Genomic DNA, 12,948 nt, shown 5'->3' on the forward strand with positions numbered 1-12,948 from the left:
CTTCATATGTGATGCTCCATTGATAATAATGTACTTAACTTTTCAGAGGTGCTTCAAAGAGATCATTTTACATGGGACCATTTTGGAAAATCAGTACTTAGTCACAAAGACATGGTGTGTGAGTTACAGTGCTGTAATATCTGTAATATTACTTATTTACCTGGGTGACCAGTTTAACCTCTCCTTCCCTATCCATGCCATATGATTACTGCTTGGATAAACTAACAAAAAAGTAAAGTAGAAATATTGATAAATTAACCAACATCAGTTTTCATAGTCCTTCGATACTGGATGACAATACCACGAAGCATTTTATCCAGCAGTTCTAAAAATGAAGGACACCACAAGTGCCTTATCAGAATTACGACGTAACATTGAATTCACGAGTGCAAGTTCTTGCACATTCACAGGCAAGCTTTCTGGAAGCAAGCGCAGGTACTCAAACACTTGTAAGCATGTGTTCTTTTATGCACATATACAAGCACTTAAGCACAGTCGGTGCTCGTGCATTCGGTCATGTGTGGTTTTATAAACATATGCATTTAAACTTGCCACACAGTGTAAACTTTTGCGTATTTTCTCTTTTTTACCTCAACAGAGTTGCTCTTTCCAGGTAGAAAAAGGATCTAAGAGTCTGAACAACAGTGGCACAACAATTAATACAAGAGTAGCAATTTCTACACTTTAAAAGCCTTGATTTGTCTGAAGTATGAGCCAAACAAAGTAGATTCTCTCTTAGATCTCAATCTTGTAAAGGTTAGATGAAAACCTGGAATCCATCACTGTCTCTGCAGTCAATACCTCATGAAAACCTAACTGTGATTTTCTTTATGTCCACAGAATAAGCTTCCTGCAACTCCCTGCGTGTTGTCTTGTTCCAGCAGCACAGTGCTAAGAAGTACAGGTCATTGCATGTTCCACCTAAGCATCAGAGGCCAAGCATGCTTTTTACTAGAGTGCTCTTACTTTCTAATCAGGGCTTTCATGTCCCTCAGCCATGAGGTGCGTGCCTTCAGCTGGCCCCCAAGTTGTTCAACATTTCCTCTTTTAGCAGCAGGTACAAATATCAAGATGAGTGTCCCTGTTATCATTCCCAGGAGTGGAGATACCTGTAAAAAAGCAATGGGGAATTAGCACAGGAGCCAGCAGGGCTTGCTTTGACTCATCAGTAAGAAGCGGATACGTTAGTTGCGTTTCAGCAACTCAATTCTTTACAGCCAGCCAGAGCACACCGAGGCATCTGCTCTTTCCTCCCTCCCTGTCATTCCCTGGACTCCCTTATCTCGCCCTGCAACAGCAGCTTTGAGAACACTCTGATTAAGGCAGTCTGCTTCTTTGTGTTATCGAAGCACCAAGATTCATCTAAACGCGGTCCTTCAGTGAAACCAACTCCCAGCTGGGCTGAGAGAACAACTGGTTTCTGGGAGAGCACAGGAGCCTTTTAAGGGTTATGAGGCCACGTGAAAGATTTCTGGATGGCTTTGAAAATCCTTGTTTGACATGCATCCCTCTCCCAGCTAACATGCAATGGCTTTCCACTTCCAGACAGGTTCCTCAGATTACCTCAGTGTACAGCAGACCAAGAAACATTGAAAATTCAGGCTCAAGGGTTAGGCTTCCCAGTTTCCGATCCTTTCTCCCACTCACGAGACAAAAGTACAAAGATCATACAGTGTTTTGCAAGCTACAAACGTGATTCTTGTTCTGACACTGAAATTCCATCATTGTCAGAATGCAAAACAGCACCGTTAGGAAAATAGGAACACGGATTTTCACTGACCTATCATCTCTTCTGTATGTGCTATTTTAAAAATAAATTCCTGTTCAAAAAAAAAATATGGTTCCAATAATAACCTGAGAAAGGCCTTTACACATAGAGCAGTGTTTCATGTCCAAAGATGACAAACCCAGAATTCTTCTGGGCAAAGAGAGAAAAGACAAAAATATTTCAGAACTGGAAAGTCAGGAAAATCCCTCATCCAGGGATAAATGAGCCTGATACAGAATGCTTACTACAGTCGACCACAAGACACAGCACTGGTAAGAAAAATGGAAGCGCTGTTTTTTTCTAGGGTCATGTAATTTAAAGTCTCTTTGATTTTTATCTAAAGATTTAATCCTCCAACAGGACAATATCCATTGATATGCAGTAATGCTCCAAAGAAACAATGACGTGACTGTCCTTCTGTCTTCTTCATTCCGCTGAAGTACAGATTATTCCTGACCTCCCACGGACTGCAGGAGATCACAGAGGGAAGCATCACCTCGGGGAATCTTTCACATCTTGCAGGAGCACAATAATTGCCACAGGGATGGAGGCTGCCTTACACTGATGTCTGGAAGCTTTCAACATGTGCTGTTTGACTACAAAAACCAAGCAATGCTGTTCAAAGCAACCATCGGAGAAGTGTGCGGCTTGTCAGATTCCACACAATTTCACACAGGCAGGGAATCAGGCATTGATGTGTCATTTAGAGTGGAAATCACAATCTCGTAAGGGGTACAGACTTGCAGATAGCTTGGATTTATCAGGATAACTACGGAGACTTCATCAACAGAGAAAGAACCTAGCGAGGATTTTTTCACAGAAATTAACCATTTGCGTTTTACAGACAGAAACACAAGAGCGCTCCAATGTGTCAACCTCATTAAAGGCCACTGAGGAGGGGCTTTGGGGTTTCCTCATGCTGGCTTCTGCTCAAAAGTTAATTCTACCTTTAAAGTCTTTCTGCTAGTGAATGAGGTGGCCATCCTCTTGGTGTGAAGCTGTAGGCTATTCAACATTCACTGCAGCTTCACAGCTGGAAACGTGTCTCCACTCCCCTAGCTGCAGACCAACCATTCGCAGTGATTTTCCTGGCTTTGCTTACCCTTGCTGGCCAGGGAGGGAACAGAAGGGCACATTTGCCTGAGATGGGAACCCATGTGTTTCATCACCTGCCATTATAAATGGCGTTGACCTGAGCTTCGTGAAATTCTTTCTCCTCATGAAGTGCCCGAGCCCGAGAACGCACCTCACGGGGGCTCGTGCCACCCATACGGCCAAAGGTCAGAAAACAGTTCTGCTGGGCCGCTTCCTCTCAGCACTTTCAAGGCATCTTTGTGCGCGGGATCTGCTTGTGCCTATGTGATTGGAGTGTATTATCTTTTCAACACATTTATCAAGGTCTCAAGAGGTTAAAATAGAAGGAAATAGACTGTCTCAGGGCAGAAAAACAAGCGGAAACTGGAACAAAGTGTTTTTTCCTCAAAGCAGGAAGCCATTCTCGGAGTTTCTTGACAGCGGGGGACTGAAAGACTGTGGAGTTGATTTAAGGCCAATGCCTCGTCTTCCCATCCCCATCAAGAAATCATGGTTGACTGATAATAAAGTGATTGGAATAATTCTTGCTCCCAGGCAGGAAAAAAAACAAGCACAATGAGCCAAAACCACATACCTCTCCCACTTGCTTAGAGAACGCATCTGCTACGCACTTCATATCCACAAAGGCAATTTCCAATCCTTTACCTTCTATCTAATATATATATAATAACAGGTTGAGTAATTGTGATAGAATTCTTCCTAATGCCAATCAACTCATGCAGCTGTTATTAAGATGTTATGAAGAGTGGCTTACGCGCAACGCCCAGTGCCAGTCTCCAGCAACCTGCTTCACGCTAGAGCCGGTGATGTATCCCAAGCCGCTGCAAGGAATACAAAGACGAGAGTCAGCCAGAGTAGCACAATCACAGCTGTTCTTAAACCAACATCTGAAAAGTCACAACAAATTTTGTGTCCTAGGCTCTCTTCTCCTGCAGGAAGAAACATGGGGAGTGAAGCTGATGGTGGTTAATGTGTAACTCTTCCCAGCACCGTTGATCTAAAAGTGCCCAAATCTGATGGAAATTTGGACACTGATCTCAAGTTTATAGCTGACCTTTCAATTTACAGCAGATGGAAACTAAAGCCTCAAAAATAATTTATTTCCCCATTCAATTTCTACATCAGACCTTTCTGTGCTCTAACAGGAATACTTAACAATTTTATGTTCACGCTCCCAGTTTAGAAGTGCCCTTCAAGGACACACCATGTTCCATCATTAAATTTTTTCTTGCCATTTAATAGTTCTTGGTTCTAATTGACCATGAAGAGATCATTTTCCATAAGCTTGTTAGAAAGAAAAAACAACAATATGCAAGACAGTCTGATCAAAGAACATCAGATCTGAAGCTTGGAAGTGCCTTCTGAAGATAAAGGAGCAACAGGACCATGGACCCAAACCTCTGCTGGACATTGAGATAATGAAGTTCCAGAATCAAACCCAACAGGATCAATATTTGTCATTTCTTGCTAGTTCACTGAATTCTCTGTAAATACTGGGCATCCTTAGCCCTCTTGGGAAGTTGTTCTTTTCACCAGTTAAGGACTTTGCAATCTCTTTTCCTTAAGAGTAAATGGACATTTGTGCATTTTATCTCAAGGATAAGTGCTCTAACTTGTAAAACGCAGCACCCTAAACCAGAAGTTTTTCCCTGAGCTGGGAAGGATTCAACTGCTGCCCACGTTTTCCCTGCTGGAAACGAACCCATGACACCACTTTTGCACAGGATGTTGTCCAGCTCTGGGAATCAGCATGCAAACTATGCGAACCCAGCCCGTCTACAACCTCACAATAGAGGGTCAGCCATTTTTTGAAAAATTTTTAAAAATAGTAATTAAAAAAAAAAATCACAGATTCCCTCCTGTGCTGACAATCAGATATTGCATTGGGCTGATAAGGGAACTCAATTGAAAGAAAGCACCAGAGGAAATAACTACTCCATATTGGAGTCTGTCTGTTGCTTTCGGGAGGTATCCATGGGCTTGGCTCTAAGTTAAGACTGAGTGTGAATGCTCATTACAGTTTCTCTCTTCACTATTTCTTCTAATTGCTTTTTCAGTGGCAATAGCACTCAAATGGACTGGCCACTGCTATTGCAACTACCAGGTCATCTCAGATTGGCTCACACACATTTTCCAAACTGAGTCAGAATGGCCAAATTCAAGGTTGGGCAGAATTTGAGCTTAAATTAAAAGTATTTTTAAAAGGAAAAAATTCAAGTTGCCTATGTTGTAGAGCATAATTCTCTTGAAACCTCTGATAACTGGACTGCCACACAGAAGCAGGAACCCAGTCACTCCCTTCTGAAAACTCAGCCCACTGTCTTAAAAGATCTTGGTTTCACAGTAATCTAAAAGACATTGGCTAAAGAAGCCCAGAAGTCAAATGAATCGAAGCAAGGATTCAGAGAACCAATATAACATTCAAAATGAGTTTAATTTAATAACACTTAAAAAAGGAGTCGGCTAAAATATTTTGATTCCATTTCCACCTCACTGCTGTAAAAAATAGTAAAATCTGTCCCACTAATTCCCAGAATTCACATGAACCGGGGCTAGAAAAAGAATTCAGTTCCTGCAACTAATTAGTCACTAATCACAATATCTTCCTGTCTAAACCAAAGAAAGGAGAACCATCATCATTAGCAACTTAAGATCTGTGTGAGCTTACTTGGAAAGCCAAAAGCAGATGAAAGCAGCAGTTACGTCACCTACCTGCCAAGAGGAATTGCAAAGTAGAAAACAGAGAGCATGAGGGTCCTCGTGTTTTTGGTGAAAAGGTCTCCTATGATGGTTGGTGCAATAGTGGAGTAACTTGCTTCGCCGATGCCAACCAGGCCTCGTGAGAGCACAAGCAGCCAGAAATACTGAGAAAAGAAAGAAAACACCTTAGCAGGTCTCCCCTTGTCTTTTCCAATTCAGGATGAACAGTGAAAGCAGCATAAATAGGGAAATATAAACCCCTGTGAGTGGAAAGTGACCCCCCTGTCTGTGTTTTTTTTTAAAAAACCTCAGGCTCTTTTCATTTGTCTCTTTCTGGAGAGGGAGAATTTTTTTTGTGAAGATTCACAGGCATGAAAGAAAAGTAATAATAATAATAATAATAATAATAATAATAATACATGTTTACCCAGTGACACTCCAGAGATGCCCTAAGGCAGCAGAAGACCCATGGTTTATTCTCAGGAGGCAGCTCGCTCTTATTAAACCCAAGTGGAACATGGAAGGTTTGGGGAGGTGGGTGAGTGTTATATGCGTCTTGCGCTGGGATCCCCAAAAAATCAGTAACAACCCCAACTTCCCCAGCCTGCCAGGGGACAAGTTACGACTGGTGAGATCCTAAAGGCTCTTCAAAGCTGTGAAAGAATTGAACCTGCAATCTCCCAATTTTTTCTTCCTTCATTAGAAGCTACGGAAGAAGGGAAGTTTGTTTACAGGTGCTAAGCACCTATCACACTCCATTTTCCACGAATAAAAGCAGAAATCTGCCCTTCGCAGCAGGAAAGCAGAGTAATTCAACACTGAACACTTTGGAAAAACCTCAGGAGAATTATGTGCCCTTCTGAGTAAAGGGCAACCCAAGAGAACGAGGAGATGGACTCAACGTTCAGCACAACGCAGCCTCAAATGGACAAAAAGGGATTCTTCATCTGACAGAATTCTCTTCATGGCCCATTTCCTTGTGTCAGCCAACGCTTCCATAAACTGCAAGGACCTGATTTTCAAGCCAATATCTTTCACTATACTTGCAGTTTTCTAGGTGCTGTGTGAAGGCACAAGGCACAACACTTTGATGCCTAAATATCTGATATATACACACAGTCAAGTTCTCAGACATCTAAGCAGCCTGAGCTACACCCAGAAGTAATTGCAGGTCCACAAATTAAACAGTCAAATGCAGAAAACTGTAAGCACTATTTCTACAAATCTAACCTCTACAAATTCTCAATTTACTGTTACTATTCTACGGCTCATTTGTGAGGAAAACAGCAGGGATTATGATATGCCCTTAAACATGAAAGCGCTTTGAGAACAATGAGCAATTACTGACTCGCTTTCTACAGATGGGGAGCAGTGGAGTTACAGGGCAGCGACTTTGTGCCCTACAGCAAAGCTCGGCGGGAGCACAGGGCTCTCGTTCTCAAACATGGGAATGCCGGGCAGCCATCAAACCGCGTGCGTCCGTCAGAAATACATCCATCAGCAGACAAAAATCTACCACTGACACGTTTTCACTGTTGTCCTCGCTCTAATCCCCTGGTTGAAAGGAATTTCTTGATGACTCCTATAGCCGCTCAAACCACTTTTGCGCACTCTTCAGTTCCTCTTATTTTGACGTAAATTCTGCATCAATGCCTATTTTCTGAGCATATACGAAGTTCCCTGTTTGCTGGCAGGGCATTTGCAGCGCTGCTATCATTCATATATCTCCCATAAGCTGCACATCCACACCAGACACATGTGGGTGTTTGCAGAAAGGGCAATACCGTGACTCACACTTCTTAATTTCTGCCAATTACCCAACGCTGAACCACCCCGCTGCAGAAATATGCTGACAATGATTGGCGCACAGGTAACCAATGCATTTGGAATGAGCAACAGTATTTATAACATGCTGAATGACTTAGTCACGCAGAATTAGAGAGCAGGGGAACTAGAGGCTGATTTTGGTTTCTTAAGAAGTTCCGATCTGAATGACAGAGAGGGTGACGGCTAAAATAGTCACCTGCCAGACCTGGAGTGAGTATGTAGACAGTGCTTGGTACACCTGTAGAATGACAAGTTTGCAAATGCACTGGATGTTCCTCCAATATGAAATACCTACACAAAAATGACTCAAGTTTGTGCTCACCAGCCAGTATCACTCGGAGTGAATGCACTGGATAGGAATTTCTCCCCAGTAATGCTGTTGAAGGTTCCTCTTCCTCGTGTAAAGCAGGAAAGCTATACAGAGTTTTCCTGTTGTGGTGAAGTGTGACTCGGTTCCATCAATACCATTGAATCAGAGTCTCAATACAATGAAATCATCTGCAACAAGTAACATGTTCATTCTTCTCCCCCACTCCCCCTCCCTGGTTTATCTCATGCTTCCACACTTCAAATATCTCTTTAATATCTAATCTATGTTCCCTGAAGCAGCGGTATCCAAATTTACGTAATGAGATTCTGACTTCAGTTGGCAATAAAAGCAGTCTTATAAAAGCATAAGCTACATAAAGACATGAACGGTATCACCCTTATGAGATGTTATATTGGAGACTACGGACAATGCAGCTATTTAGGTGTAACAACTAAGTAAAATACATACAAGTCTAAAACTATTAGGGAATTATTTGCAATCAGTTCTATGTTGTGCCAGGTTTTAGAGCTCTATATCTAGGATTAAAGAGTTGATTCCTCATCTTATCCCACTGAAAGATCTCTTCTGGATCTTCAGCTAGCATGCACCCTATTGGAACCTACACAACAAAATTATGTAGGAATTTGTTATAGTGAGCTAGAACCCCCAATCCTCCATCTCTACTCAGTCAAAACTTGTTTTATCACCTCTGAAGAGGGACAGCTGGGTAGCTCCCCAAGACAAAATGTCATCCTTTCAGAAAGATGACCAATCTTTTCATTTTTCATATAGGAAGAAAAATTACAAACAGCAAACCAACTCCAAAATTCTTGTGCTGCTATTCATTTGGACCCCCAGACCACTGGTCCCCAAACTGGACCCCATGAACCACTGGTGCCCAAACCACTACATGTGCATATTGCCATTTCATGTGTGTGTATTTATATACACATTTAAATCCACATACACACATCTCTGTGTGTATGTGAACATGTCAACCAACACAAACAAATGGGAAAGTCAGATACTGCCCAGGCAGAGGAAGCCCCGTTCTGCCCCCAGCTGCAGCAGGACATTTCTACCATTTCCTCTGCACTAGATTTCCCCCCAAGTGCTTTTTCCTCTTTGTCCTACCCCAGGACTCTCAGTACTTTAGTGAGACAAAAAGGGCTGACACCACCAAATTCTCCTCTACGTTACCTGTGCTTAAAAGCAGTACAGGCAGCTGAGACTTCTAAGTGAATTTCAGTGCTCCTCAAGCAGAAATTGATATATATTGAAGCAGCTTATTCTTTTCTACATTACTTTGGAGCTCTTCTGTAATTTGTTCATCTGTGCAAACAGTCCTCGCTCTAGCAGGAAAATTGACAACATCTCAATCAGCTTCCAGCACCGGGCTTATTCCTTTTCCACAGGTTAAGCCCAGAAACCTCAATACTTCAGCGTCTTTTTCCTGGGCCAGTGCTTGCAACTGAAGTTTTTTGAAGCAAAGAGCTATTAGAGCAGACGACACCCCCAAACAGTTGAGTTTTGGAAGGGATGCAGATCCTTATGCCTCAGGGAATGCACCCATCATTAACAGGAAAGTGCTACCTACTCATTTCTAAATTTCTTACATTATCAGCAAATCATAGGCAAGAACAGTGACGGATCATGGGGACAGATGGCCCTGGTCTGACTGCTGTTGTCAATGACATTATCCCGTTAGAAGCTATAGGCTGGACACAATCCTTTCAGAATTTTCATCTGAAAAAAGCTTTCATGCTTAGAGTTAAATATTTATAATATCCCAAAAGACAGTTAATGTATTTTCTCTGCAGAGTATGACATGGTTTATATGCATATTTTAATACTGACTTTACTCTCAATCTCATGCACACGTAAATGTTTGATGGCCTAGGACACGTGACTGGCTCTAATCATGTTTGGACAAACCTTCTAATTATACATTTATCCTAGTTGTATAGGCCATTGAGTGAGTAATACACGTTTTAATAGCTCTAATTACAGCTTTAACTTTTTTTCTCTCTTTTTAATTAGTTAACAAAAGGAATTAAGCCACAGTTCTTTAAAAGATTAGCTGTCAGTGATAAACCTATAATCTGCCAAATATGTGTACAATGTTGAACCACCAGATTTACTGTCTAACGAATCATATGATCCTTAAGCTTCAGTTATTAAGTATTTGCATTTGAATGTGGAGTGGCTTGTAAGGGCCCCACAAAACAAGCTGAATACACGTTTCTTTCAGATTGAGGACACATGGACCGATGAGATCACACACATACAGCTAACCTAACCGTGCAAGCCACGTTTTGAACTGATGCTGCTGGTCTAAAAGAAGAATTTTATTGTACAGCTACAGCAATTGCACCTGCAGCCTTCCCTGTATGAGGATATTGAGTTAACCTTCTACAGTTTCTACATATAGCTTCTGTAAAAGAGGGCTCAGCACCATGAAATTCCATATTTGAACTGCTGAGGTTTGCCATATTTTCCTTCTTTTATTATATAAACATTATGCAGCAAAGGAGGACATAGTATCAGGGTTTGCATCCTTGGAAAAAAGATGTGCATAAGCAAAACCATCCATGCCACCAGGCAGTTGGGATCGCCACACAAAGCCTAAAGAAAATGTCTGTGGAGTGACAATAAACTAAGGAGAAAGCACTGGGATTGATGTAATTTCCCTGAGTTTCCTGAGCAAAGTCAGCTGAACTGTCCTGCACTTCTGCAGCTGGCAGGGACAACACCCAGGGTACCGCGGCAGTCACAAGTCATCAGTCAGAGCAACTGAAGACAGATAAACCTGGAATAGCGCAGGAGCCAGCTGATCAAAGTAAAACCCACAGGGCTCCAGTGTATATTCAAGGGCTGCGCAACTGTGGTCCCTTTTGACAGCTACACTCACGTGCAAGCATTTGCCTCTCCCGAGCAGAACCTCTATTTTCTGGCCAGGCGAACACTCTTTCCTCTTGCACTCCATTAAGTTTTCCCAGCCGCATCAGTACCTTGCAGGGATCTAAGCGGTTGAAATCACACACCACACCCTACACCGCAGGTGGTAAAACGTACCACTGACCATGATGCAAACCACACCAGGAACAGGCTTCTGAGTATCGGGGTTGTGACTAAGAGCATCAAATTCCAGCTCATTAGCTGAGAGGGACTAGGAGAGCTGAGCAATGGAATGACATTACAAACGCAGGTGATATCTTCGTTTAAACACTAACCACTCCATTTCTCTTAGCCCTCACCTTTAAGAATCTGAAAGTTCCCAAGTCAAACACGGACACTGACATATCATAAAAGACAAGATGACATTAAATGATGATGTTTTAAATTCCATTCTGTGTCTGGATGGATGGCAAAGGCTACAGGAGAACAGATAAGACTAAATACACCTTCCACCTCTGTGCACCCCTACGGCATCACAAAAACCAGCTACAACCAAGGCACTCGGTTTCCAGTGATGGATACAGGTCCTGGCTCCACACACTCAGTAGGAATGGTGTGTCAGACCTGGATACAGACCACAAAGTCACACGCCCTGCCTTCTCAAACATGAATCGTTCTAATTCTCCTTTAATAAAAGGAGAATAAATATTGTAAAGAGCTAGAGAGGGGCTACAAATGTAGTACGAGTGAATTGTTCTGTGCCAATCCCCAAGAATGTGTTTTCCTGTCAAGTCCAGACCAGATTTCATGACAAATTTTGGCCATTTGCTGTCTTCCTGTCTGGGAAATCTTTGTGCAAGAACAAAGAAAGATGAGTTATCTACCTTCATCTATAGGTACTCTTAACTAATCCCTCATGGGCATTGCCAGCAGAGAGACCAAAATACAAAATAACATGTGGGTAGAACCGTTCACGGTGATGTTTCGTTGGTCAGTACTTTTCTCCCCCATTATTAGGCTGGGTGAGCACTGTTTTCAGGATTTCCTACAAGCAAAAGGAGATGATTACGTTTAACCTCTGTGTGGCATAGATAGTGATGAGCCAGGATACATGCTAGTGTGGGGTCTGGCTGACGACAGGTTGATGAGATATCAGCTCTGATGCAATGCTGCAAGCTATCAGTATTTTATCTGTTTTCTGTAGAGATACAAGTGCACTTAGAAGTTCAAGTTACAGTTACCTGACAAATAAAACTATAAACTACCCTTCTCATCTCCAACAAGATGTTCTTCCCTTCTCAGAAGCGAATCATGCTGGCAAGCTAGTCTGGGAGACATTTGCTGCAGTTGCTGGTTCTTTCGCCATTTGGCCCACTGCGGAGCAGTGATTTGGTTCCGAATCCTCTTTTCTTCCCTCACTGTGTGTGTCATCACTTACCCACAATCACTTTTCACTTCCCATCTCTTTACAATCACAACTGCTTTTTTAAGTCACCACTTTACCCATTTCCCATAACTTCTACCACCATTGGAGTCTATTTAAGTTGTACAGTTTCCTCCCTTCAAACCAAACTCTTGATGCTAAGTCCATCTTCCATCACCTTTTCAAACTGTTCTTCTCTCCTTTGCATGCATGTCACAAGATGGCTGAGACTGGAAGGGACCTCTAGTCTCTTAAACCTTAGTACACGTGATTAATCATTTGCTCAAGGGCCAACATAGAAACCCTTTGCAATTAGGATGGATGGACTTATACCATAGCTTCTAAAGCAGTCTGATTCTTCTGCAGCACCCATCTACACTATGCCAAACAACGCAAAACTGTGGCTCATTTTGTATGCATTAAGTGTCCTACCAATTCTCAGCTCTGAGCACCTCACCTTTGAATAATTCCCCTTTGGGAAAATTCAGCTGGTATTCAAAGACCCGCAAGGAGGAGAAGAGAGACGACAGCAAGCAGAAAGGGAACAAAATACATATTTAAAAATAGAAATGAGCAAGGGAGATGAAGCAAAGTCCACTCACCTTTCCTTTGATTGTCTCTAGTATTTGCTAATGGCTTTAATTCTCCCAAGTGACCTGTTAGGCACACTTAATTGAATGTGGAAAGTTTTATTTGGAAATATGCTTAAGACTGCGGCTGATTAAAGCATCCTTATTTTACGAGATTTATATCATTATTTAGTACATAAAAATAACCAGCGAAGACTGTAAGATATTCCTTTTTCACTCATCGCACCCTTCAATCAGCAACTAAAGTGTTTAACAACTGGATACCTACAGAGAGGCTCTAAAGCGAAGCACCTAATTAAGCTCTCTGGAGAAAATAACAAAAACAAAACCACCCGGG

General features: G+C 42.1%; 1 protein-coding gene across 3 annotated transcripts in view; it reads right to left on the reverse strand.

The window, feature by feature from the left end:
* Positions 1-12,948, reverse strand: part of SPNS2 (SPNS lysolipid transporter 2, sphingosine-1-phosphate) — a 122,582-nt gene that overhangs the window by 40,966 nt on the left and 68,668 nt on the right. For all 3 annotated transcript variants that reach the window (XR_011741902.1, XR_011741901.1, XM_065853414.2), the window contains exons 4-6: positions 5,576-5,727; positions 3,618-3,684; positions 967-1,109 (exon numbers count right to left, since the gene is read on the reverse strand). Coding sequence is in view for 1 of the 3 variants with exons in the window: in XM_065853414.2 (XP_065709486.1) it covers positions 967-1,109; positions 3,618-3,684; positions 5,576-5,727 (362 nt within the window). In the remaining 2 variants the exon portion in view is untranslated. The remainder of the gene's footprint in view (positions 1-966; positions 1,110-3,617; positions 3,685-5,575; positions 5,728-12,948) is intronic.

The sequence above is a fragment of the Patagioenas fasciata genome, chromosome 19 (genome assembly GCF_037038585.1).
Source record: "Patagioenas fasciata isolate bPatFas1 chromosome 19, bPatFas1.hap1, whole genome shotgun sequence".
Taxonomy (NCBI): Eukaryota; Metazoa; Chordata; class Aves; order Columbiformes; family Columbidae; genus Patagioenas; species Patagioenas fasciata.